This window comes from Diplotaxodon limnothrissa, linkage group LG7, assembly GCF_057381915.1.
Source record: "Diplotaxodon limnothrissa isolate DT_005_m linkage group LG7, D_limnothrissa_male_GT1.1, whole genome shotgun sequence".
Classification (NCBI taxonomy): domain Eukaryota; kingdom Metazoa; phylum Chordata; class Actinopteri; order Cichliformes; family Cichlidae; genus Diplotaxodon; species Diplotaxodon limnothrissa.
In genome coordinates, this window is record NC_140602.1 from 57,680,463 (window position 1) to 57,706,570 (window position 26,108).

The 26,108-nt window shown below is 41.4% G+C and overlaps 1 protein-coding gene across 1 annotated transcript; it reads left to right on the forward strand.

Moving 5' to 3' along the window:
- Positions 1-798: 798 nt before the first annotated feature.
- LOC146629345 (kinesin-like protein KIF2A) lies at positions 799-25,877 on the forward strand. The gene is made up of 21 exons (XM_085358518.1): positions 799-859; positions 1,714-1,808; positions 3,276-3,395; positions 3,605-3,659; positions 4,371-4,490; positions 5,642-5,742; positions 7,033-7,128; positions 7,276-7,330; positions 8,722-8,884; positions 8,965-9,055; positions 9,141-9,204; positions 9,289-9,380; positions 10,637-10,779; positions 10,897-11,101; positions 13,698-13,808; positions 13,907-13,974; positions 16,748-16,837; positions 18,715-18,862; positions 19,456-19,557; positions 23,687-23,822; positions 25,792-25,877. Exons 1-21 carry the CDS (start codon positions 799-801, stop codon positions 25,875-25,877), a joined length of 2,202 nt encoding a protein of 733 aa, XP_085214644.1.
- Positions 25,878-26,108: the final 231 nt, after the last annotated feature.

The window sequence follows — 26,108 nt, forward strand, 5'->3', positions numbered from 1 at the left end:
TGCCTTCATACAGTCACAGTTAACTTGTTTTTGTAAATTATTATTATTATTATTATTATTATTATTATTATTATTATTATTATTATTATTATCATTATCATTATTATTATTATTATTATTATTATTATTATTATTTATATGCATAAAACTGGATGAATACATCTTAATTCGTTATATTAAAAATAAATTATGTGATATATATACATTTACAGTCTCTCTCTTTTCGCTATGACAAAACATCACAAAAAACAATGAACAGAATTGCCACAATATTTTAAACAGATGCACATTTTGGTATAAACTGTACTCGTTAATTCCTGTCCTGATTCACAGTCACAAAAAACTGGAGAGGACAGAATGTCGCCTGTCAGGCTCCTAAGGTTCTGAATCAGTCCAAAATCGAAAAGTTCATTAGCTTTTATTGAGCTTAGATTGTTGATTTTTTTTTAATAAATAAAAAAATAAGATATATTAATCAAATTTTCTGCCCTATAATAATTATATTGTCCAAGTTACAGAAAATGGAAATAAAAGTAAAGTATCTACATATTTCGTTAATTGTACTAACAACAACAGGATTACAACGTGAATTTTTGTTATAAATTTAACGACAGTAGTCAGTTTTTATTATTTATTTATTTATTTATTGGGTTGAAATTGTAGGTGAAAACATCAGTGGCGCATGCGCACCTGCTCTTCTCCGCCTGTCTTCTCTCCTGACAGACCGCAAATGACCTCAGTCTCCGCAATATCACACAACTTAGACTGGAGCGCTCAATAAACGGCATACCGGGAGCGATGGCCGGGATGTTCGGGAAGATATTCGTTGGCATTTATGTGGAGATAAAACGGAGCGACGGTACGTAGCATGCTCCGCTCACACATGCACATTCAGACACACCGCTCTCCATCCGGCCGGTCCGCATGAGAGCAGCTAACGTTACCGCTCAACGCAGCCGGGTGTTTTTGCTAGCTAGCAGGCTGCTACACTGTCATTCACAGGAATGTCGCAGTAAAAGGTCGGCGAGCGAAATGTCAGAGACTCAAAAATGACACAAATAGTCTTTGACACGGTGCTGCTGTGTCTGTCAGTGATGCAGACATACGGCAATGGGTCGACCTGACTGCAGGGCTGCGGGCGGGTCCGTCCACCTGCTGTCCGGTTGACACCTACCCTGCCGCCCTCCCTCTCCTTCCTCCCGTCCATTGCTTCATGGCCGAAACACCTCCGGTTAGAGGACGGGATGCAGGCACAAGTCTGCACTGCATCATGCAGCGGTGGCCTGTTAACCAGGGCTGATGGATGGCTGATGGGGGCCTTTCATCTCCAACTGTATTTCATCTCAGTAAAAAAATCGCACGACTTTCAAACTGCTCTGTGTATTTTAATATTTGTCTGATGGCTAAGAACCCGGTCAACAGTCACTACACGCAGCGCTTGCAGTGGTGTGATTGACAGTCTCAACATCATCCTTCATCAGCCACACCCATTTAGCATATCAGCATCCTTATTTTAGGGTTTAAGTTTTCCCTGTAAACACTGAATGACTGATGGATCAGTTTATTTGTTGTAAGATAATGCACAAAATATCCTCAGGCCTAATTACTGAACATTAGCTTTATGGCTCATAAGTTGGTGTCTGTATGAGCATTGGCTCTACAGTCTGGTCCAGCACTGCGCAGGCCTAGCATCCATCTGTATCCTCTCTGCAGGACGAATACACCAGGCGATGGTCACATCACTGCATGAAGACAATGAGAGTGTGACAGTGGAATGGATTGAGAACGGAGACACCAAAGGGAAAGAGGTACATCTACCTCTGCACTCGGTTTCATTCATTATGTCCTGAAATGTAGTGATTTGTAATTTGTAATTCTCTTCCTGAATTGTTGTCAGGAATTAACTTTCAAATATGGCACCTGTCTGTAGTTTTATTTGTGTTGCTGATGAAGTGACTAAAAAGTGATTGTCTGCCAAAAAATGATAGCTGGTATTTAAACTGTTGTAAATGAGTTGCTGGCCTATAACCTGTGAAACATATCTTAATAATATCAAAGCATTTTGAGCCAGAAACAATAACCCTGTCAGACATCAGATGCTGCAATCAGTTTTGTCAAAGTGACTTTTATATACGCGTTATTTATCAAGGTAAAAACTCTTATTCATATTAAAAATGGCTTTTTAAGAGGGATCTGGCCAAAAAAGAGGCAGAAATTGCAACAAACATGACATAGTACTGTAAAGATGTTTTAAGTAGCCAAAAAGGACTGGATTGATCGTAATAAAAAACAAGGAGCAGATACAATATTACAGAGTCATGAAGATACTTGCAAAATAGGTAATTTCTTTATTTTATACATAACAGCTTAGTGAATCCTGACCACACAATATTTATCAGTATATGTTAGAGATGAAAAACACAAAGAAACACTGGAAATCACTTTTTGGAACACCTGAAAGCAATGAAATAGACATGAGTATCTTATTACTTGCTTTATCCTGGACATGTTGTAATGCTGTTGTAACATATAACATATTGCTGTACCCGATGCAGTGCACTACAAGTATCTCAAGTGTATAAGCATAAAATGCTTAAAAAAGATAGAAGTAGACACCGTCACATGACCCATAGTTTAATAAAGTCCTCATGTCAAAAGGTGAGCTTTTTTTTGGGAATTGTAATGTTGATGTTTTGAAACCAGATGTGATAAGTAAGGTTTACCAAAACTAGGAAAGACTGGAAGATTTAGCAATACTACATTCACAAAAACAATGTAGGTTTGCTTTAAGACAAAACCTGCTTTATTGTTCATTTTAGAATCTAATTAGGACCATAATTTCATGTATGTGTGCAATAAGACCTGAAACTCATAGGCCATTTTCCCATAGGCTTCTATGCAATCAAACTTCTTTTTAAAAAGCTAAAGAATGTCCTCCTGCTGGCAACCAGAAAGATCGCAGATTTTAACGAGCTTTGTCATTGGCAGAATTATCTGAGCTTTTTTTTATGTTGGGTGTTCATTTGGGAGGCTAAGTTCACCTTTACATCATTACAGCCTTCTAAAAGAGTAGAAATATTGAAAAAATATTATTGATAAAAGATATTACGACAAATTAAGCAGTCACATACTGCAAAGATAAACGTTATTGATCATCTTTATTGATGTTCTCAGCAAATACAGCCCCTGTTGCACTTGATGAGGTGATCTTGAGCCCCTGCTTAAACAAAGATTGTAACGATAACAAAGGAATTTCTTTCTTTTTTCTGATTTAGATTGATCTGGAGAGCGTCTTTGCTCTGAATCCAGATGTAGCTCCTGATGAAGAGATACCACAGAGTCCCGAGGCTCCTGTTCCTCCCTCCAATGTTGCCAAAACCAGCAAAGTACCCAAGGTCTGCTTCTCAACACCAGACATCATTAATCAATCACTCCTATTTGCACATGACCTTTTAACAGAATATTACTATTATTCCTGATTTGAAGAGATTATGCTGTATTTATTGCTATAACATATAATTCAGTTTAGACATTTTTCCTTGCATACTTTGTGTACTCCCTTCTTTCATTCTTAATTCAACTCTAATGATTATGGTCTTTATAGACCAGACGGACTACAGCAATACCCAAGGCTGAAAATACCCCACGGGAGAACAGAGGTACGTTCTCCCACTAACAGCTCTGAGATATGAAGCTTATAATTTAATCATTTTCTACTTCGATACAGTTGGTGCTGCCCGATCATGTAAAAAAAAAAAGAGTTTATGGGAAGCAGAGTGAGTGAGGGTTATTTTCTCGGAAATTACTGTAGAACAGTTTCACTACAACTTCTTTAACTCACCTTAAAGTCAGTTTTTAAGGTGAGTTAAAGTTTTCCCAATACAAGAATTAGTCCAAGTGATTAATAACTGTAAAAGTCAAAGATAGAAATTTGTATACAACAGGGTTTTGTAAGAATGTAATAATGACTCCCAGTGTGCATTTAGGAAGAAACATCCAATAAGTGTGCTGAAATTTCTTTCTTATGAATGTTTAACTGAATTGACAAGAAAAAAAATCAGTGTTAAATATTTAAAATTGTAATATTTTGTTAGAATTAAAGAGTCATGTTTGGTTGTATTTACTCTTCTAATGATAAAATCCCCTGCTTCACGAGTCTGTCAGTTATGACAAAATGAATGGTTAAGTTTGTGCAGTCGGTTTGAAGCAGTCAGCATAGAAACACTGGCATGAACAAACCTCACAGAAAATCTAAGAGGGTCACTGTGAACACTTCTCCTGAGAATTTGGGTTTAACTTTGTATAATTTGGGTGAACTGCCTTTTTAATGTTTTGAGATGAGCAGTTACACTGGATTGTGTGCTCCTCAGCTGCCTCAGTGGGAACAACCCGGGCACGTCCCAGTCAGCACAGCCAAGCTGCGGAGCCACCCCCACCAACCATCGTTCCCCAGCCTGCCGTAAACCAGTCCCTGATACAGCAGCAGAACGGTAACACAGTCACCCCGTCTGCAAACTTCATATGAGAGAGGATTCATGTCCACATGGCTCTGTTTGAAATTCTCTGGAGGGAGTTTCCAGCATCTCTGTTGTTGTTCTCTGTAGCAGTGATGTCATGCTCCCACACAGCTGTGTGTCTAAGGGTGTCAAAGGCTCTTTCACTCGCTGTGGCTTCATACTGCAGCACTTGTTTAAGTTTTTCCTCTGCTGTTGTTTGAATGACCATAAATATGTAAATAAGATCAGGCCTTCAAATAGCACTCAAAACATAACATTTGAAAAAAGAAATACTGTAAATAAAAAGCCATATTCAGTGTAATTTTTTTTAAAAATCAGCTAAATCTAGCAAGTTTTTTGTAGACCTGCCCACCGGGCTATGTGCATACACTGAAAGCAAGAGCAGAACGGAGCCGACATCATGACACAGATGAACTCAGACACAGAATGACAAATGGAGCTTGGCAAGATATGGGCTGAGGGACTGAATCAATCAAATCACTGCCATGTGTTTTAGGAATACTCCAGGACTTTTAACACGTTTAAAATAATGCTGGTTGCCAATTAAAAAAACACCCAGGTTAGGGGGCATTCACAATTATCAACAAATTATTTTTTACAACTTATGAATTGGCTAAATGGATGTAGTCTTTATAATATAAAGTTTTAGATATTGTACATTTTACACTTGATTATTGAGAATGACTGATTTAAGGTGATGCATGCATGATGCATCTGTATAGTAGAAAAACTGACTTTTAATTCAAGATTTGAAAGTGGGACATATAATAAAAGTTGAACAAGATTAATTAAATTTATGAAACCATTTAGATTTTAGGTAAATGTACAAAGCGTAGTGTAACTACTCAGTTACACAGTTCTTTTGATTTATTTCTTTTTTTTTCCCTTTTGTTGTATGAAGTGTTTTGTCGATGTGGTGGCCAGATGACTGAGTAGGAGCATCAGCAAAACTGCAGCTCTTGTTTTGTGTGTGTAAAAGTAAATGTAAGGCATTATGAGTCAGCATCATCAAAAATAATTGTTAATGTATCAGAGGGAATAGTCCCTGTTACTTCAGCCTGTAACCATATGTATATATATTTTGATGCTGATATTTTAGGCCACTGTGCTCCTTGTTTTTTCAGCACGGAGGAAATCTAACTGTGTGAAGGAGGTGGAGAAACTGCAGGAGAAAAGAGAGAAGAGACGTCTTCAGCAACAAGAGCTCAGAGAGAAGAGGGCACAAGTGAGAACTCAAGCATACACTACAGTACTTTACATTATACACACATCAACAAACACATTACCACAGTGTGAAGTGGAGAACCATTTGTTTGAGAATTATCTCTAGATATGAAGCTGATTTATAGCATACCTGCCAACACATGTTCCCAGGGTTTTTAAGACATCTCCTGGAGGCCACCTGTTTTACTATTTGTACTGTAACACTTCCAAAATTGGCAAAAATGCAAAATGTCTACTGTCTTCACTTTTTCATCTAAATAACTTCAAAGTTCAGTATTTGAGCCAACCCCACCACTCTAACAAACAAAAGTCCCAGATTTTCAAACCTAAATGCTGAAAGTTCTGGTTTATAGTCATAACTATAAGACATGGATAATAATGCTGCCTCTCACACAACAGGAGTTTTACCCACTATACTGTTGTACTGTGTCTCTTTATAAAAATAAAAAAAAGGTCAACAGAATTATGCACAAACAACTAGACTCTGTACTGTTAACCCAAGATTAAATATACTGTATATATTTTTGCTTGAATATTTTGACCTTAATGCATGTGGATGTGTGGACTGAGCTTTTTTCTGTGCTTATTTCTATTGTGTGTGTCTGCTGTAGTCTTTCACAGTGTGCTGGTAATGTTCCAGATTTGCAGTAGCAAATTATTGAAACTATAATGCATGCAATTAATCAGGTTTTTTAAATATAACCTCATGTTAAATAAGCAAAACTGTGACAATATGAGTGAAATGAAAAAGAAAAAAACATGGATAATTATACTCCAAAAAAACAAAGCAAAAGAAACATTACTCATCAAGTCATATTAACTGAAACTGTGAGAAGATTTAATAAGCACTGTTTTAATTAATCAGTCAGCTCATGTAGCATTTAATAAAAACGTTTAAATTCTGAAAACAGCTGAAACAACACAAACTTTTAAAGGAATCAGATGCTTCAGTTTTTTTCTTTTGATTATTGCAGCTGTGTTCGGTTCACAGTGTTCTGAGCAGGTGGCCCTAGAGTTAAAACATATAGTTAGTTGGAACTAAAAATCAAAACGTGATCTACCAAACCCATTTTAGAGAGCACTGTCTGGATACAAAAAGTATTCTCAGGCTGAAAGTAGCTTCTAATCGGCTGATTTAGACAAAAGACTTAAAAGTACGTGACGTGTCACTCAAAATGTTAGGATGTTGATTTTGAATTAATTAATTCACGAATAATTGAAATGCTTCCTGAATGTTTTTATTGTCTTTGTCATTATGTGATCAATACTTTTGTTTTCTGTGCCACTGCAGGAGGTGGACGTTAATTTACCAAACTATGAGATTATGTGTATGATCAGAGACTTCAGAGCCAGTCTGGACTACAGACCTTTAACCACAAACGATCTGGTGAGTCCAATTTAGATCTGCTGGTCAGAAGGAGTCAGTAGAGAGAGAGGTACCTGAGAATGTTGGAAGAAAGGAGAAACGAGGAGGTCATATGGCCAGTACAAAGGTGTGAACCGCACTATTTATTCATGTCTTCTCATGTTTCAGATTGAGGAGCACAGGATATGCGTGTGCGTTCGTGCACGTCCCCTCAACAAAAAAGGTAAGAGCATATTTATGTAGCAGCTGTATTCAGAGAAACTGTGAAGCCTGTGTTCAAGCTCAGACAGCTAATCAAAGTAGTTTAGAATTGGAGAGATGACCCCTGTGAGGAGGTGGAAAGCCTCCCTAAAAGTTTTTTATTGTTTACATCCACTATATCAATCAGATCTGCCTGATTTTGGACACTCATGGATAGGGATGGGTATCGTTTAGGTTTAATCCGATACCGGTGCCAAACCGGTACTTTTTAAACGGTGCCAGTGCTTAAACGGTGCTCGAACCGGTGCTCGAACCGGTGCTTAAAGAATGAAGAACACAAACTTTGTCCAAAAACCTCTCATGTTCAGCTGTTTTTTTGTAAAAAGATAACAATGTTAGTCTTCTCTGCAGCTATGTGGCATATATGGTATCACTCTTGGCTGGAAGCAGTGCTTAAACAATGGAAAAACACAAACTTTGTCCTAAAACCTCTCAGCTGTTTTCCACTTTTTCTTTGGGCATTTTAGCCTTTTTGGCCAGGGTGAAGGGAGCATCTGCCGTCAAACAAGAAGACAGCCGCATGTAACTACGACGGTGTTTGCTAGTTCACCTTACGTGCATTAATGGTGGTTAGCCTACTCAACGTAAATTACACACGAACAACATTAAGCTACTCACGCAGAGAAGAACGGCTGCTGCTGCCGTCATCATCCGTCATCATTTCTGCTACACTGGCAGGGCTAGGGGCCAGGACTCTATTCTTCGGGTTCATGTTGCTAACTCCTGGTCCGATAACAGGCACCACACCCGCAGTAGATGTGCACGGTGTGAGGTCTTGCAGCAAGCTATCAAATACGGCGCATTTCTAGACTTTTAAAAAAACGCTATGGGTCGCCAGGCGTTTCATCAGATTCGAGGTGTTACCTCCTTTGCACAGTATCACCTTAAAGCACTTGTTGCAGGCTGCTGGGTTTGCATCTTTTGCTGTGAAGTACAGCCAGACTTTTGACCACTTCGCCTTGGGCGTTTTTAATCTGTAGCTCTGCTCTAAAAGAACGTACGTACCTGGACCCGCCTACTATCCTCGGAAAGGTAAAATGATTGGCTAGAATCCAAAGTGTATGACATCTCAGGGAAATAAAGCACCGAAATGTGCGCTGCTTTTCGGTCTGGTTACTACCGTTTATGTCAGAACCGGTGCCATCATGGCACCGGATACCGGTACCCATCCCTACTCATGGGTCATTTCTTCTGTTGTGGTGCCAATTGTGTCCATTTTAAATATTATTTCTAAAAATCTCTGAATGTCGATTAATTAAAAACAAGTAACAGGGATGTCTATAGACTGCTGCTTGTCCTTGCCCTTGTACATCATTGTAGCCTGTGTCTATAACAATGACTGTGTCTCTTCAGAGTTATCAACAAAGGATCTGGATGTGATCACCATTCCCAGTAAGGACGTTGTAATGGTCCATGAGCCCAAGCAGAAAGTTGACTTGACCCGCTACCTGGAGAACCAGACCTTCCGATTTGACTATGCCTTTGATGAGAACTCCACCAATGAAATGGTTTACAGGTACACTGTTTTTTCTTTTTTCTTCATGCTGTAGCACTTGAGTCAAATATTCTGCTGCCAATAAACACTCCACCCTGCAGGTTCACTGCTCAGCCGCTGGTTGAGACCATTTTTGAGAGGGGAATGGCGACGTGCTTTGCATACGGACAAACTGGAAGTGGAAAAACACATGTGAGTTTTTGACTTTGATTTGAGAAGTTTGGATTTAGTGTCATAAAACCAAACTTCTCAAATTCTAACTCATGTCTCCTTTTAGACAATGGGAGGGGACTTCTCAGGAAAGAACCAGGACTGCTCCAAAGGGATCTATGCACTGTCTGGTTAGTTTCTGCTTTACTGATTATTATTATTATCATTATTATTGCTGGTCTCTCTCATTTAGGTGTGTCCTTCTCTCCCTGCAGCCAGAGACGTTTTTCTCATGTTAAAGAAGCCAAATTATAAGAAGCTGGACCTGCAAGTTTTTGCCACATTTTTTGAAATTTACAGTGGGAAGGTAAGTGTGTTATCATCACTGATCAGTTAAGCTGTATGTTAATATATAATAAAAAAAAGGTTAAATAATTGATGAATAGAGTCATGATGAAGGATGAGACATTTACTTCAATTTACTTCAAAAATACCACATATTTATATTTAACTGTTTATGCCAATGTGCTTGATTCTCTGTAGCAGACGGGTACCTCAGTCACTGGAAAACAAATTGTTATGTTTATAACTTCTGTTCCCTGAACATATATAATGTCGGCCGCACTTGCACATACACACCCCTGTCATCACAGTCAGTCTGATAGCTGCTCTTCACCAAGCCCAGCTGCACAACAGAGCAAGCTAGTGTTTTACCTCATTCCTCTTCTCCAGGCAATAGAAGTATTAAACATAACACTTTGTTCCCTTTCAGTCGGTTCATTCAGAACAACACAAATAGCATGGAACACTGGCATTCACCAGGTGGAACATACTCTCAGTTGTGGTCTTGTTTTGCCTCCTGAGGCACCTTTGGTGCTCCATGCCAGGGAGATAGGCTCCATAATCGAGTGGGAGAGCTTATAACTTATACTGCACTTCTTGGGCAGCAACAGAGGAACTTCAGGATCTCCCTCCTCCTCACATGCAAACGTGAGCCCCTCTCCACACCCTGTGGAGGCTCATGAGTGGGCCTTTGCTCTAAGGCGACTAACATGGAACTTGACCTGAAGTAGGCACCGCTTTCTTGGCAGGGAGCAGATGAACTGTGAACCTGTAAGAGCTAGGTGCAAGCTTGGGATTCATATCACATCTGGGCATGATATCGCACGTTATTTGTATTATTTGTCAGCAGTGAGGGATTGAAATTAAATGGTGCTACTTCAGGAGGAAGTATGCTGTAAATGTTAATATTATGACAAGAATGACTTCAAATGATAAAGACAGGTAGTCCAGAAAAGTTTTTTTAAGGACCGGCTCTGATTAAAATTAGCTGTAATGAGAATTGCTCTAGGAAAGGAGGTTCATGTGCCTTGACCAGATACCAGCAGCTCAGATCAGGGACCATGTTAAACACATCTCAGCATAAGTGGCTGGTGGTAAATCATGTGAATGATTCTCATGGTAGAAGTGCTGCTAGGAAAATACTACATGGGGTAAGAACCATCAGCACAAGTAATGGAAATTAAATCAGGAGAAATTTGCCAGAGTCCAGTCCTCTGTCTTTGTGAAGCTGAGAAAAGGTTAAACTGCTAACGCTACTGTTGAGCATATTTGTGTTTGAAGGTGTTTGACCTGTTAAACCGTAAAGCCAAGTTACGGGTGCTGGAGGACGGGAAGCAGCAGGTGCAGGTGGTGGGCCTGCAGGAGAGGGAGGTGAAATGCACAGAAGACGTCCTCAAACTCATCGAAGTGGGAAACAGCTGCAGGTAAACGTGATTTTTTTTTTCACATATGGATATGTGAAAACACTAAACAGTAACAAGATTTGAGTTGGAGAACCGCTGAATGAACCCCCTGAACACCCCCCACCATGCCTCTTGCAGGACGTCTGGGCAGACATCGGCCAACGCTCACTCCTCCCGGAGTCACGCTGTTTTCCAGATCATCCTGCGTCGGCGGGGGAAGATGCATGGAAAGTTCTCTCTTATCGACCTGGCGGGGAATGAGAGAGGGGCAGACACGTCCAGCGCTGACCGGCAGACTCGCCTCGAGGGAGCAGAGATCAACAAGAGTCTGCTGGCACTCAAGGTCTTCGCTTTAGTACTACAGATATTCTGTTCTTTAGTGTTGTGCTTCTCATATAGTTGTGATTTCAGAAGTTTACATACACTCATTTTGGGTATTAATGTCATTTTCATTTTAAAGATTTCTTTGAACTGTTTATTTTCCAGGGTGAAATGATTGCACACCATACCTTTGCTAAAAAAAAAGAATTATACTTTGTAGAACAACAGAAAAGTCCTAGTGAAGGTTTTCATTTTTTCAAGTCCTGGAGCACATGAATGTCCTGCAAATCTAATTAACATTGACATGAGCAGTTTTGATGGTAAAGGAAGGCAGGTATAACAGTGAAAAAGCAAGCAGCAGAGGTGGTAGTGAAGGTGGATGAGTTAAAATACTCGGGGTTAACCATGCAAAGTGACAGTACAGAATTCAATTCAATTCAATTTTATTTATATAGCGCCAAATCACAACAAAAGTCGCCTCAAGGCGCTTCATAGATACAGAGAAAAACCCAACAATCATATGACCCCCTATGAGCAAGCACTTTGGCGACAGTGGGAAGGAAAAACTCCCTTTTAACAGGAAGAAACCTCCAGCAGAACCAGGCTCAGGGAGGGGCGGCCATCTGCTGCGACCGGTTGGGGTGAGAGAAGGAAGACAGGATAAAAGACATGCTGTGGAAGAGAGACAGAGGTTAATAACAGATATGATTCAATGCAGAGAGGTCTATTAACACATAGTGAGTGAGAAAGGTGACTGGAAAGGAAAAACTCAATGCATCATGGGAATCCCCGGCAGCCTATGTCTATTGCAGCATAGCTAAGGGAGGATTCAGGGTCACCTGGTCCAGCCCTAACTATATGCTTTAGCAAAAAGGAAAGTTTTAAGCCTAATCTTAAAAGTAGAGATAGTGTCTGTCTCCCGAATCCAAACTGGAAGCTGGTTCCACAGAAGAGGGGCCTGAAAACTGAAGGCTCTCTCTCCCATTCTACTTTTAAATACTCTAGGAACAACAAGTAGGCCTGCAGAGCAAGAGCAAAGTGCTCTAATAGGGTGATATGGTACTACAAGGTCATTAAGATAAGATGGGGCCTGATTATTTAAGACCTTGTATGTGAGGAGCAGGATTTTGAATTCAATTCTGGATTTAACAGGAAGCCAATGAAGGGAAGCCAAAACAGGAGAAATCTGCTCTCTCTTTCTAGTCCCTGTCAGTACTCTTGCTGCAGCATTTTGGATTAGCTGAAGGCTTTTCAGTGAGTTTTTTGGACATCCTGATAATAATGAATTACAGTCGTCCAGCCTGGAAGTAATAAATGCATGAACTAGTTTTTCAGCGTCACTCTGAGACAGGATATTTCTAATTTTAGAGATGTTGCGCAAATGGAAGAACGCAGTCTTACATATTTGTTTAATATGTGCGTTGAAGGACATATCCTGGTCAAAAATGACTCCAAGGTTCCTCACAGTGTTACTGGAGGCCAAGGTAATGCCATCCAGAGTAAGAATCTGCTTAGATACCATATTTCTAAGCTTTTCAGGGCCGAGTACAATAACCTCAGTTTTATCTGAATTAAGAAGCAGAAAGTTAGCGGCCATCCAGGTCTTTATGTCTTTAAGACATTCCTGCAGTTTAACTAATTGGTGTGTGCTATCTGGCTTCATGGACAGATAGCGCTGGGTGTCATCTGCATAGCAGTGAAAATGTATGCTATGCCTTCTAATAGAACAAAGAGTTCAGAATGTCCCAGAGGAAAAGCCTGCGCATGCGCTTCTTTCACCACTTAGCTCTCATGTCGACGAGGGGATGCTGCAAACAGAAAGAAAATGTTACGGATACTTTCGATTGATTTAATATTAAGACGATTAACTTGGATTCTTACACCGACTATTCCCACTCACCGATCGCTACGGAGACAGCCTGCACTCGCTTCACCTCACAAGAGAGGTGAAGCGAGTGCAGGCAAGGTGAAGTTGATGGAGACAACTGTCAGGGGTAATTTGTGACAGAAGAATAGCAGCAAGAGTGAAAGGTAAGGTGGTAGTGAGATTTGGTATGATGTATGGTTTGGACACAGTGGCACTGACAGGAGGCCAAGTTGGAGGTGGCAGAGTTGAAGATGTTAAGATCTTTGTAGGAGTAAGCAGATTGGACAGGATTTAATAAGGTGCTCTGGTTGAGCAGCTTTGAGGGGTGGGGTTTTTGGACATGTCAGAGGAGGGATAGTGGATATATGAAGCAATGGATGTGAAGACAGCAGGCAGGAGGAAAAAAGGGATCAAGAATATCTTTCAGGGGCATTTTGCTGCTGTATAATCAGAAGAACATCCATCAAGGAAAATGCAACAAATAGGCTATAGATATAAAAAAAAAAAAGCAAAAAAACAACAACTTTAAGACAGCAAAGAAGATTCTTGGAAGATTCTACAGGAAAGGAGGAGATGGAGGCAGGCAATCTCGAGAAAACCCAGATATATTCAATTGACTTGAAACAGCAAATCATCTGAGAAAAGAAAAATAGTAAATATTTCCTAGTTCTCCTTAAAAATTATTTTCAAAAATGACTATAATTAGTTAGCCAGATTTTTTTGCATAATTGGGCATGGTGTATGTTTGCAGGAGTGTATTCGAGCCCTGGGCAGAAACAAACCACACACTCCATTTAGAGCCAGCAAGTTAACCCAAGTGCTGCGGGACTCGTTCATCGGAGAAAACTCCAGAACATGCATGGTAAGAAAACAACATGTACCCACTATAGACAGACACAATAGAAAGTGATTACAGATTTGGTTGCAGTTTTGGTAAATCCCTCTCTCATCTTTTTACAGATTGCAACCATCTCTCCTGGGATGGCATCTTGTGAAAACACACTGAACACATTGAGATATGCCAACAGGTAGGAAAGATTCTACTGAAAGGCAAAAAAAGGTTTTCAGATATAACATTAAGATGAATGCACATTGAGTTATAATTTCAAATTTATACACCTTCACTTTCCACTAACTACCCTGACTTTCAGGTTTTGTCAAAAGCATCAACATAAAGTTCTAAAGTGGACCTGTTATACTGATTTCAAGTTCCATAGTTTTATCTATTATACAAGATTCAACTGTCAAAAAATTCAATTCAACTTCAACTTCTCTCACTTTAAGCCAGCTTTCTTCTGATTGGCTGCCTATCACAAACAGAAGTTTGGAAAATTTGTTTATTAAGCACATTCACCATTGTAACAGTATAGAGAATTATTTAAAATTTTGTGTTTGAGGAGTTTGCATGAAACATAAAGCCAGATTTTTCTTGAAAATGTTGACTTATTGTGAGGAATATTCTTAGTTGTTTCTCCAACAACAAACCTTGGATTACCCCAGAAATTAAAGCTGTCCTCAAGCAGAAGAGGAGGGCCTTCAAATCCAAAGACAAAGAGGAGTTGAAAAGGGTGCAGAGAGAGTTGAGGGGACTGATAAGGAATGGGAAGGACAGCTACAGGCAGAAGATGGAGAACCAGCTTCAGCAAAACAACGTTGGTGAAGTCTGGAGAGGCCTCAGAACCATCTCAGGCCACAAACAGCAGAACTCTCTGCCTGGGAGGGATGTGAGGTGGGCAAATGAACTGAATCATTTCTTCAACAGATTTGATTCAACCATGAGACAGTCTACAACATCGGCTGCAGACTCACCCACCCCCACTGCTGCTGTTCCACCTCTGACACCTCAGACACTTCACACCTCCTCTATTCACCCTGCTCACTCCCCCCCACCCCCAACAACAGCATCCAATACACACTCAACACAAGGCTCCAGCCTGTCTCTCTCAACCACCCAGGTTAGGAGGGAACTGAGGAGGATTAATGGCAAGAAGGCAGCGGGCCCAGATGGCATCAGCTCGAGGGTCGTCAGGTCCTGCGCGGACCAACTGTGTGGGGTGATGGAGCACCTCTTCAACCTGAGCCTGAGGTTGGGAAGAGTCCCACAGCTCTGGAAAACCTCCTGTGTTGTACCAGTGCCAAAGACTTCACGCCCCAAGGACCTCAACAGATACAGGCCGGTGGCTCTGACATCCCACCTGATGAAGACCCTGGAGCGGTTGGTCCTGGCTCAGCTTCGGCGCCTAACAAGCTCATCACTGGACCCACTTCAGTTTGCCTACCAGCCTGGCATTGGCGCGGATGATGCCGTCATTCACCTCCTACATCGTTCCCTCGCTCACCTGGAGACCGCTGGAAGCACTGTGAGAATCATGTTCTTTGATTTCTCCAGTGCCTTCAACACTATTCTTCCCTCGGTTCTGAAGGACAAGCTGGAGAACTCTGGAGTGGACCATCACCTCACTACCTGGATTTTGGACTACCTCACCGACCGACCACAGTATGTGAGGACTCAGGGCTGTGTGTCGGACAGGGTCGTCTGCAGTACGGGGGCCCCACAGGGAACGGTTCTGGCTCCGTTCCTCTTCACCATCTACACTGCAGACTTCTCCCACAATTCCACCCAGTGCTTCCTGCAGAAGTTCTCTGATGACTCTGCAATAGTCGGCCTCATCACTGATGGGGACGACAAGGAGTACAGAGGACTGACTCAAGACTTTGTGGACTGGTGCCAGCTGAACTACCTCCAGATCAACGCCAGTAAAACCAAGGAGCTGGTGGTAGACTTCCGCAGGCACAAGCATTCTCCACTGCAACCACTGAACATCCAGGGTATGGACATTGAGGCTGTGGACAGCTACAGGTACCTTGGTGTTCATCTGAACAACAGACTGGACTGGACTCATAACTCAGACGCCCTCTACAGGAAAGGGCAGAGCAGGCTGTACCTGCTGCGGAGACTCAGGTCGTTTGGGGTGGAGGGCCCACTCCTGAAGACCTTCTATGACTCTGTGGTGGCTTCTGCTATCTTTTATGGTGTGGTCTGCTGGGGCAGCAGCATCTCTGCTGGGGACAGGAAGAGACTGAACAGGGTGATCCGAAGGGCCAGCTCTGTTCTAGGATGCCCTCTGGACCCAGTGGAGGTGGTGAGTGACAGGAGAATGGCGGCTAAGCTGTCATCCCTGTTGGACAACGTCTCCCACCCCATGCAGCAGACTGACAGCACTGAGCAGCTCCTTCAGTGGGAGACTGCGGCACCCACGGTGTGGGACGGAGAGATTTCGCAGGTCTTTCCTCCCCACTGCTGTCAGACTCCACAACAAAGACTTTAACTGAACAAACACACACATCCACACATGTGCAATAACACTAAGTGCAATAATCTTTTCTGGCATCGTTGTATTTTTACTCAGTTGTATATAGCATTCGTATTCTATTTTTATCTTATTGTATATTTTTATTCTATTTTATTCTACTGTATATAGTATATTATTTTATTCTATTCTGTACAGCTGTGTACTGTATTTATTCTTATTGTATTCTAATTTTTGCATCATAACTTTTGCACTGTCCACTTCCTGCTGTGACAAAACAAATTTCCCACGTGTGGGACTAATAAAGGTTATCTTATCTTATCTTATCTTATCTTAGTTATCTGTGTGCTCCGTTTGTCTTTCTCCTCTGTTGAATGAATTCATAAAAATGTAAAATAGAAAAGACTACATAACATAACATAACATGATCCTCTCCTGCCTCCACTTGTTGATGTGTGTTTCTCTCCCCTGTCATGCATTTTTTTCCCAGAGTAAAGGAATTTGGGATAAGTCCCTCAGACATTCCCTTCTCCCAGAGTGGGGGTGGAGGAGGTCGCTCTGAGCTCTCCCCTACCTATGAGTATGATCATTTTGCTATGTCTCTTAACAGTGTCCTGCACAATTAGTTACCCCCGTATTGGCATTTCACATGAACCCAGGCAGCCGCTTTGTGTCTGTTTCTAAAAAGATCATTGAGGGTCCTAACATCATCAGTCACCATAATAATGGTGTAATCATTTTTGTAGGGTCTTTACCTTACAAGATAAAGTGCCTTGAGACAACTGTTGTTGTGATTTGGCATTATATAAATAAAACTGAATTAAATTCAGTTTAGCTGGCATGTGAACCAAGGTTAAAATGAGTTCATTCACTGTCTGCCTCACTTTACTTATTATTTACAAAGTTTTTTTTATTGCTTTAACCTCCTAAGACCCAAACTCTTCCACAGAATGCATTTTTAGTTTCTCTTTGATATTTGGGCCGATTGGGGCCCTATGAATGTAAAAACGAAGAATCACCAGATTTCTTTATTATTTTTTTTTACCTTATTTTTGTTTTTAAGAAAAATAAGAACCACATATGGGGATATTTGTTTAAAATTTTGATAGAACAGTAGCTGTATAATGTCCTCGTAAGTGGATATCAGGCCCTTGTAGAGCAAAATTGAGTATTTTGGTCTAAATAACCCAAAATGTGATGTCCACATATGTGGACGCCAGGTCCTAGAAGGTTAAGTCATTCACTTTTTTTGTTAGTCTTATTTTATTTTTGTCAACAAATCCTTTTGGGGAAAAAAAAACCAATAACAATTGTACTTTTCTATGAAGTATTACATTATATAAGTATTATATATTTTGCACTTCCATCCCAAAACACTCCAGTGAGATACACTGTTGCACTGGATGACAAATTTTTTAGTTGCTGTAAAAACTAATTGTCATTTATTGTGTTTTAAACCCACATACATGTCTTCGTAGTGCAAATAATTATTCACTAAAGCAGCAGTATCAAATATAGGGCGTGGGGGCAGAAATTGGCCCAGCACAACCTTCCCTAATGGCCATTTATACTGCACCGATGTAATGACGCAACTGATAAGCTGTTAAATGACAGAAAAGATCCTGTTCTTTCACTATCTATAGAAATTTCAATTTTTTATAAGGGGTTCACAGTAAAAAAAAAAAAAAAGAGGGGCATTTTCTGTCAATTAACAACACATATGACCTTCCTGTTAAAGGAGCGATCCTCAACAAAGCTGCTCATAGGGCAATGGGGTTCTCTCAGTGTTGCTGTGGGCTTTTACCTTAAAATATAAAGCATCTTCAGGAAACCGTTAATAAAACTGATCTAAAATGAAGAGTACGTTAACAATTCATTTATAAAATTATGTGCTACAATAATTTATGGCTGGCAAAAAAAATATAAAAAAATTACACCGCATCCTGATCTTTCCATTCAGCATACCATTTGACAACTGCCTCCTCTGGGTTCTGATCTTTCTGTAAGATTTGTTGGCAAAAAGTAAAAAAGAAATCGCTACATCACCTTACCAGTATCATCCAATCTATTCAATATATTTTAGCTTTGTGTCACCTATCATGATGCATGTGCCCCACTTTGTTCCATCTCTAAATCCCAAATTCAGCAGAAGTGTAAACTTTTTGGTTTTCTTTGTTCTTTAGGCTTTTTTCATCAGTCATTTGTTGACTTGACTTGTTTTCCAGACGTGAGTTCCCAAAGCCTGCATGAAGTTCTTCGTCATCATCTTCATCTTCATCTTTCTTTCTCATAACTCACAGTATTCATCACTGATTTCTTGGCATGTTGAACCACTTGTCACCGACGCGACACGTTTGTATATTTCTCATATACAGCTACACACCATTGTAGCTCACCTCTGCAGTTGTTTGCAGTTGTCATACTGTTGGTTTACCTATAGTGCTGATGTGTTGTCAGGGTGAAGGAGCTCACAGTGGACCCTGCGGCAGCCATGATGGAGAGCCATCAGGGAGGACACATCACGCAGCTGGAGGTGCTGGAGGCTCAGTGGGGAGTGGGGAGCTCTCCACAGAGAGATGATCTGAAGCTGCTCTGTGAACAGAACGTAAGAACATCTGCTGCCCACGCACGCTACCGTGACAGAGAACATCTGAACCCACAGCAGCTCCGTGTGAAAAATATAGATGCTAGGTTTCCACAAACTGACTTCAGTTGGCTGGGAACTGCTGAGCCAGATGATAACTTGCATTATTCCACAAATGTGGCCCATAGAAAACAATAATATTCAAAATACCTCCTACCTTCTCATATCTTTACTCTAGCTCCCTGCCACATTCACAGTTCAATTCAGCACTAAGTCTGCTTGCAGGTTCTTGCACAGTTACTTTCCATATAAAACTAGTTTCAACAAAATAAACAATAGATCTTGCCTTCCTCTGCAGTCACTTTATTTTTTAACTTTTATGTCATAACCCTCATTCACATTGTGGCTGATGGTGCCTCATCTGGAAAATGGTCATGGCTGAATATTGAATAACATTAGGATTTAATAAAAGAAGTAAATGAAGTACCTGTGGGTTTTGGTACATTATTATTATTTCTTGGAATTTATCTAGCATAATTGTTTTTAGTTTAAATTTGCATATATTTCCTGCAGTTTTAAATTCATAATCACAGCACTGGCTTTGTTTATTGTAGGAGGAAGAGGTTTCCCCGCAGCTCTTCACTTTCCATGAAGCCGTCTCTCAGCTGGTAGAAATGGAGGAGCAGGTGCTAGAGGATCACAGGGCTGTTTTTCAGGTACAGTAGGCCAGAAGATTTCTGTTTTTCCATTTACAGCTAAAAATAATAGGAAATTAATAACCAATTGTAGCTAATTGCTATGCCTAGCCCCACATACCTGATTGATCATTTGTTTTGAGGCATGTTAGTATAGATACAGATTTTTTCTGAACAATGCTAAATCGTTTATTATAATGGGTAAAGCTTTAGTTTTAAAAATCTGATATCCTAAGCAACAGTTCACAGCTAGCACTGGAATTCATCTACCCTATTTTCTCAAGAGGCTTTACCTTTGCCAGACCTTCGTCCACCCAAGCTATCGAGCGTATTGGGCGACAAGGTCTCTCCATCGATTACGATTTCCAGCAAGCTCTTCACCTTTATCCCAAGCAATGCAAAGGGCTTTGAGGTCATAATGGAAGGTCCGGTGCCAGGTCAGCCATGGCCGTCCCCTGCCACAACCTCCAGGTGGAACCCATCTGAATGTTTTGTTTGGCTGTCGTCCATGCGAATGATGTGCCTGGCAAGTTTTTGACGGCAGCATGCGATAATCACGCTGAGGTGAGGACGGTTGCTTCATCGTAGCACCTACTCATTGGTGACATGATCAAAGTATCGGATCTTCATTATCCTTCAAAGGCAGCACTGGTGGAAGACGTCCACCTTCCTGGTAATACTGGCCGACGCTTTACACCTTTCAGATGCATAGATTTCCATTGGGATGATGGTTGAGGCGTACTAATGAACCTTGATGTTGATTGAGATGGAGGCAGATGACCAGATATTTCACATTTGTTGGAATACCAACGAGGCTTTGCCAGTGCGGCTCTTGAAATGAGTCTCTCAATCTCCGTCCCAGCCAATGACGCTGCCAAGGTATGCAAACCTCTCAACCACCTCGAGTTCTTGCCCACCGATCTTGATCTTAGGCATACCGGCCTGGTCGCTAATGTGCATGATTTTTGATTTTTCTGCACTGATGCAAAGTCCAACTTTTTCCAGCCAGGTTCGACGTTGGATGCTGGAGGTGGTGTCCATCTTCCACCAGTCATCTGCAAAATCAAGGTCGGTAAGTCAACTGATCCCGTCCAAGGTGATGCCTGCATCTGGCCTGACCAGGGCTTTCTTCATGATGAAGTTGAGGGCCATTAGGAACAGGAAGGGCGAGAGGATGCATCCTTGCCTGACACCAGTCTCAATGGTGAAGAGATCGGTGTGGCCCGTGTTCATCTTGATGGAGCAGTTGGGGTGGCAGTAGAGTGACTTGAAGATTGAGATGAATTTTCGCGGGACACCGTACAGGTGGAGGATGCTCCAAAGCAAATCTCTGTGAATGCTATCAAAGGCTTTTTTGATGTCGATGAAGTTTATTGAGAGTGATCGCTCTCAATTAACACATATCATTGAACGCTAACTGTTCGATGATGTTCCTGAGGGTGAATATTTGGTCAGTGCATGATCGTCCATGTCGAAAGCCCGCCTGTTCTTCGCAGAGGCGTTGGTCGGCAGTGCCTTTAAGTTGGCAGAGTAGCATGGTGAAGAAGGCCTTTCTTTTGACAGAGAGTAGGGTGATTCCACACCAGTTTGTGTACTCCATCATGTTGCTCTCCTTTGGTAGTTTGAGGATGACGCCTTTCTGACAGTTTTTGGGGACGGCCTCCATTCACCAACATTCATTGAACAGTTTTGTGAGCACATTTGTAACAATCGGCCCTCCATATTTCAGCAATTCTGATTGGATTTCATCCATGCTGGCTGGTTTGTTTGATTTTTGAGCTTTCATCGCCAAACAGACTTCATGTTGAGATATGGTGCCTTCTTCTACTTGAAGAGCTCCCAGTTCTTCTTGTTGCTCAAAATTGTATGTGTGGGTCAGTGTTTCCCAGAAGTGTTTGACTCAACAAGCATCCTGCTTTTCTTTGGTCACCAGAAGTTTGTCATTCTTTATTCTGTTATCTGTTCAACAAAATACATAGATGTATGAAGTCCTTCCATGAAGTCCTTTGTTGATAGCTTTAACCTGTTTAAAGCTACATCGACATTCCCAGCGAGCTGAGGAAGAAAAGACAGGGGTGTCGTGCTGGGAAGGAGCGCCGTCGCCCGAGAAGGAGACGTTATCGACCATCTCTTCCTTCTGTAATTATTGGAAACGTAAGATCTTTGCCCAATAAGATGGATGAGGTCACGTCGCTAACCTGGTCACAGAGGGAGTACTGGCAATGTAGCATCATGATGCTAACGGAGCTAACTCCGGACACAAGCGTGACACTACCGGGATTCCAGCTGCTGCGAGCGGACAGGACGAGAGACAGCGGTAAGAGGAAAGGAGGGGGACTGGCAGTGTTTGTAAATGACAGATGGTGTAACCCTGAGCACATCACTGTGAAAGAACAACTCTGCAGCAGAGACATTGAGCTGTTAGCCGTTAGCATGCGTCCGTATTACCTGCCCCGGGAATTCTCGCATGTTATCGCGATAACAGCTTATGCGAGTGCCAAAGACTTCACGCTCCAAGGACCTCAACAGCTACAGGCCAGTGGCTCTGACATCCCACCTGATGAAGACCCTGGAGCGGCTGGTCCTGGCTCAGCTTCGGCACCTGGTGAGCTCATCACTGGACCCACTTCAGTTTGCCTACCAGCCTGGCATTGGAGCGGATGATGCCGTCATTCACCTCCTACATCGCTCCCTCGCTCACCTGGAGACCGCTGGAAGCACTGTGAGAATCATGTTCTTTGATTTCTCCAGTGCCTTCAACACTATTCTTCCCTCGGTCCTGAAGGACAAGCTGGAGAACTCTGGAGTGGACCGTCACCTCACTACCTGGATACTGGACTACCTCACCGACCGACCACAGTATGTGAGGACTCAGGGCTGTGTGTCGGACAGGGTCGTCTGCAGTACAAGGACCCCACAGGGAACGGTTCTGGCTCCGTTCCTCTTCACCATCTACACTGCACACTTCTCCCACAACTCCACCCAGTGCTTCCTGCAGAAGTTCTCTGATGACTCTGTAGTAGTCGGCCTCATCACTGATGGGGACGACAAGGTGTACAGAGGACTGACCCAAGCCTTTGTGGACTGGTGCCAGCTGAACTACCTCCACATCAACACCAGTAAAACCAAGGAGCTGGTGGTCGACTTCCGCAGGCACAAACATCCTCCACTGCAACCACTGAACATCCAAGGTATGGACATTTAGGCTGTGGACTGCTACAGGTACCTTGGTGTTCATCTGAACAACAAACTGGACTGGACTCATAACTCAGACTACAGGAAAGGGCAGAGCAGACTGTACCTGCTGCAGAGACTCAGGTCGTTTGGAGTGGAGGGCCCACTCCTGAAGACCTTCTATGACTCTGTGGTGGCCTCAGCTATCTTTTACAGTGTGGTCTGCTGGGGTGGCAACATCTCTGCCGGGTACAGGAAGAGACTGAACAGGCTGATCAGAAGGGCCAGCTCTGTTCTAGGATGCCCTCTGGACCCAGTGGAGGTGGGAAGTGACAGGGGAATGGTGGTTAAGCTGTCATCCCTGTTGGACAACATCTCCCACACCATGCAGGAAACTCTGACAGCACTGAGCAGCTCCTTCAGTGGCAGACTGCGGCACCCACGGTGTGGGACGGAGAGATTTCGCAGGTCTTTCCTCCCCACTTCTGTCAGACTGTACAACAAAGACTCCAACTGATCAAACACACACATCCACACATGTGCAATAACACTAAGTGCAATACTCTTTATCTGACAAAGTTGTATTTTTACTCAGTTGTATTAAGTATTTGTATTCTATTTTTATCCTATTGTATATTTTATTCTATTTATTCTACTGTATATAGTATTTTATTTTATTCTATTCTGTACAGTTGTGTACAGTATTTTATTTTTATTATATTCTAATTTTTGCCATATAACTTTTGCACTGTCCACTTCCTGCTGTGACAAAACAAATTTCCCACATGTGGGACTAATAAAGGTTATCTTATCTTATCTTTAGTGCAGTAATTTACAGTAAATACCATAGAATTTGCCATATTTTTATAAGGAGGAGCCACATGCCATAACATAACTTTGACCCACTTTTGCATTCATAGGCAATATGAATTTAAAACCACATAGCCCAACTCAGCTGCATCGTTTTCCCTTACAGGAGTCGATCCGGTGCTTGGAGGATGAGAAGGTGCTTCTGGAAATGACAGAGGAGGTGGACTATGATGTTGAATCATATGCAACTCAGTTAGAACAAATCCTGGACCAGAAGATAGACATTCTTACTGAGTTAAGAGGTAAACATCATGCAGTTTCCAAATTTTCAGCCTCTTTGCATTAAGAAAGTATCAATTCTACAAGTTAGTCTGATAAATGAATAACTGTAGATGGCAACAGACACACCGTTAACAAACAACTACCAGCTGCCACAGTAATAAAAGCAATGTACCGATGTTATGTTATATATTAAGCTACATTTAAAACATTTCCTCTGCCAGCAGTTCTTTCCCACAAGGAAATGAATCTGTTACTCTCCACCAGACTCAGAAACGGCAATTTTATCTCACAAAACACAGGATTTTTCATCTACTGCAGCCTTGATGTGTATATTGGTTGGTTTGTATTATTGTTCTGTTTACAGTGCGTAAGCTTCAATCCAAACTAACGCATTACAGTGCAAGAGTGCTAAGTAGTTTCTATGATAGTGTGCCATTTCCATCAACAAACTTGCAAGTAAAATTAAAATATATCTTCACATTTTCAGTTGTACAACTCAAAATGTGTTTTGTGCAAACAACTCAAATAAGTTTTACACTTATTCATATGGTAAATGGCCTGTATTTGTATAGCGCTTTTACTAGTCCCTAAGGACCTCAAAGCGCTATAGACAACCAGTCATCCACCGTCCAACGACACGAGCCGGGGCTCGAACCGGCAACCTTCCGATTACAAGGCGAACTCCCAACTCTTGAGCCACAATCGCCCTATATAGGGGTGATATTCATATTGGATTTTTAAGAACTATACCCATATTTGGTGATTTAAAAATCTGATACTTCAATCAAGGTCAGTATTGATGAGTGTGAAGTAGTCACACTCGAACGTCAAGGAAGGTGGTAGGGAAGCAGACTATGCAGACATTTTGGGTTTCCAAGGTGAGCAATTTATTTGCAGTGAACTTAATTTAATGTATAACTTAACAAAACTTTCCCCAAATCAATTCATTTAACAAAACTCAACATAACATGGCTCTGGTGACACAACTCACCTCTCCTCTCTCCTGCATCTGGTAGAGACTGGCTTTAAATAGGGCCATCAATTTCCCTCCAATTGCCCAGCCAGTACCACTCACTCAACTGAGGGATCTAAAACTCTACTCAGGTTATCTAAAAACACAAAACCTCTACACACTTCTAATATGCACATTTACACAACTAAATGGCAGTATTAACAAAAGGAAAAACATTCAACAAATCCCTTTAAACATTAACACAAACAAAAGGAAGCATCTCTCTGGAAAAAGAAACCCCTCCACATGGTTTGACCTGATGATGTCATGTGTGACATGATCAGGACTTTAAAATGAGGAAATGCCAAGCGGGCGTTTCCCCACACCTGACACTCATGATGACTGAAAAGACAAACAGAGTAAGTATGAACAAATGACTTAATCTGTAACATAATAAAGTATAAAGAAGCATAACTTAGTATTTGTCTTAATTTGCAGAATGTTTGATTTGCCGGCAACAAAACGCTTACACAAACAAACCCGGGATAGTGAGTGAAGCAATGTTACTTGACAAATAGCAAATCATAGCAAATACATAGAAACAGAATAATGTGTACAATGTGCAAAAAAAAGGTAAACACATATGGGACAAATGGAGAGAATTACAACTGCTTCTCCACTTTGTCACAATGAGCAAATAGCTGATTATATGAAAGAAAGAAGTTAAGCTACGAATTATATGAAAATACAAGAGACCCAACAAAGACAACACAATTGTCCAGCAGAAGGATTATCCATGATGATAGGAGAGAGAAATCTTTATTTCCTATTCTTCACCAGTTTCTGCTCTTATCCTATCATTTCACCTTCACTTTTTATAAAATTCACATTTTGCTACAGAATATTTCACAATATTTAAAAAAAAGCTTCAGCTGGTGTATCAAATTTTGTATGAGTGACGTGATTTCATGTTATCCTTAAAGACAAAGATCATCATTTAAATAGTGCCTTCTGTGTGATATTCTCTCCTCTTCCAGATAAAGTCAAGTCTTTCCGTTGTACTCTCCAGGAAGAGGAACAAGCTAGCAAACAAATCACCCCCAAGAGGCCTCGGGCGCTATAGACGCATAACATGTGCTATTTCACTGATTGGTCCTCAGAGAGGTGAAGGCCATAAGGAGGTCAGTGCTGATGAAGCAGCTGATTTAACTCAGCTGTGATTTTATGGTGTGAGTTCCTGTAAGTGTGTTTGGTTTTCCCTGACCTCTCTGCTGTACAGACTGCTTCCTGTCATCCATCCATTTGCAAAGCCAAAGAGCGTACCGCCCACGCTCTGCCATGTTCCTGTAAAGCG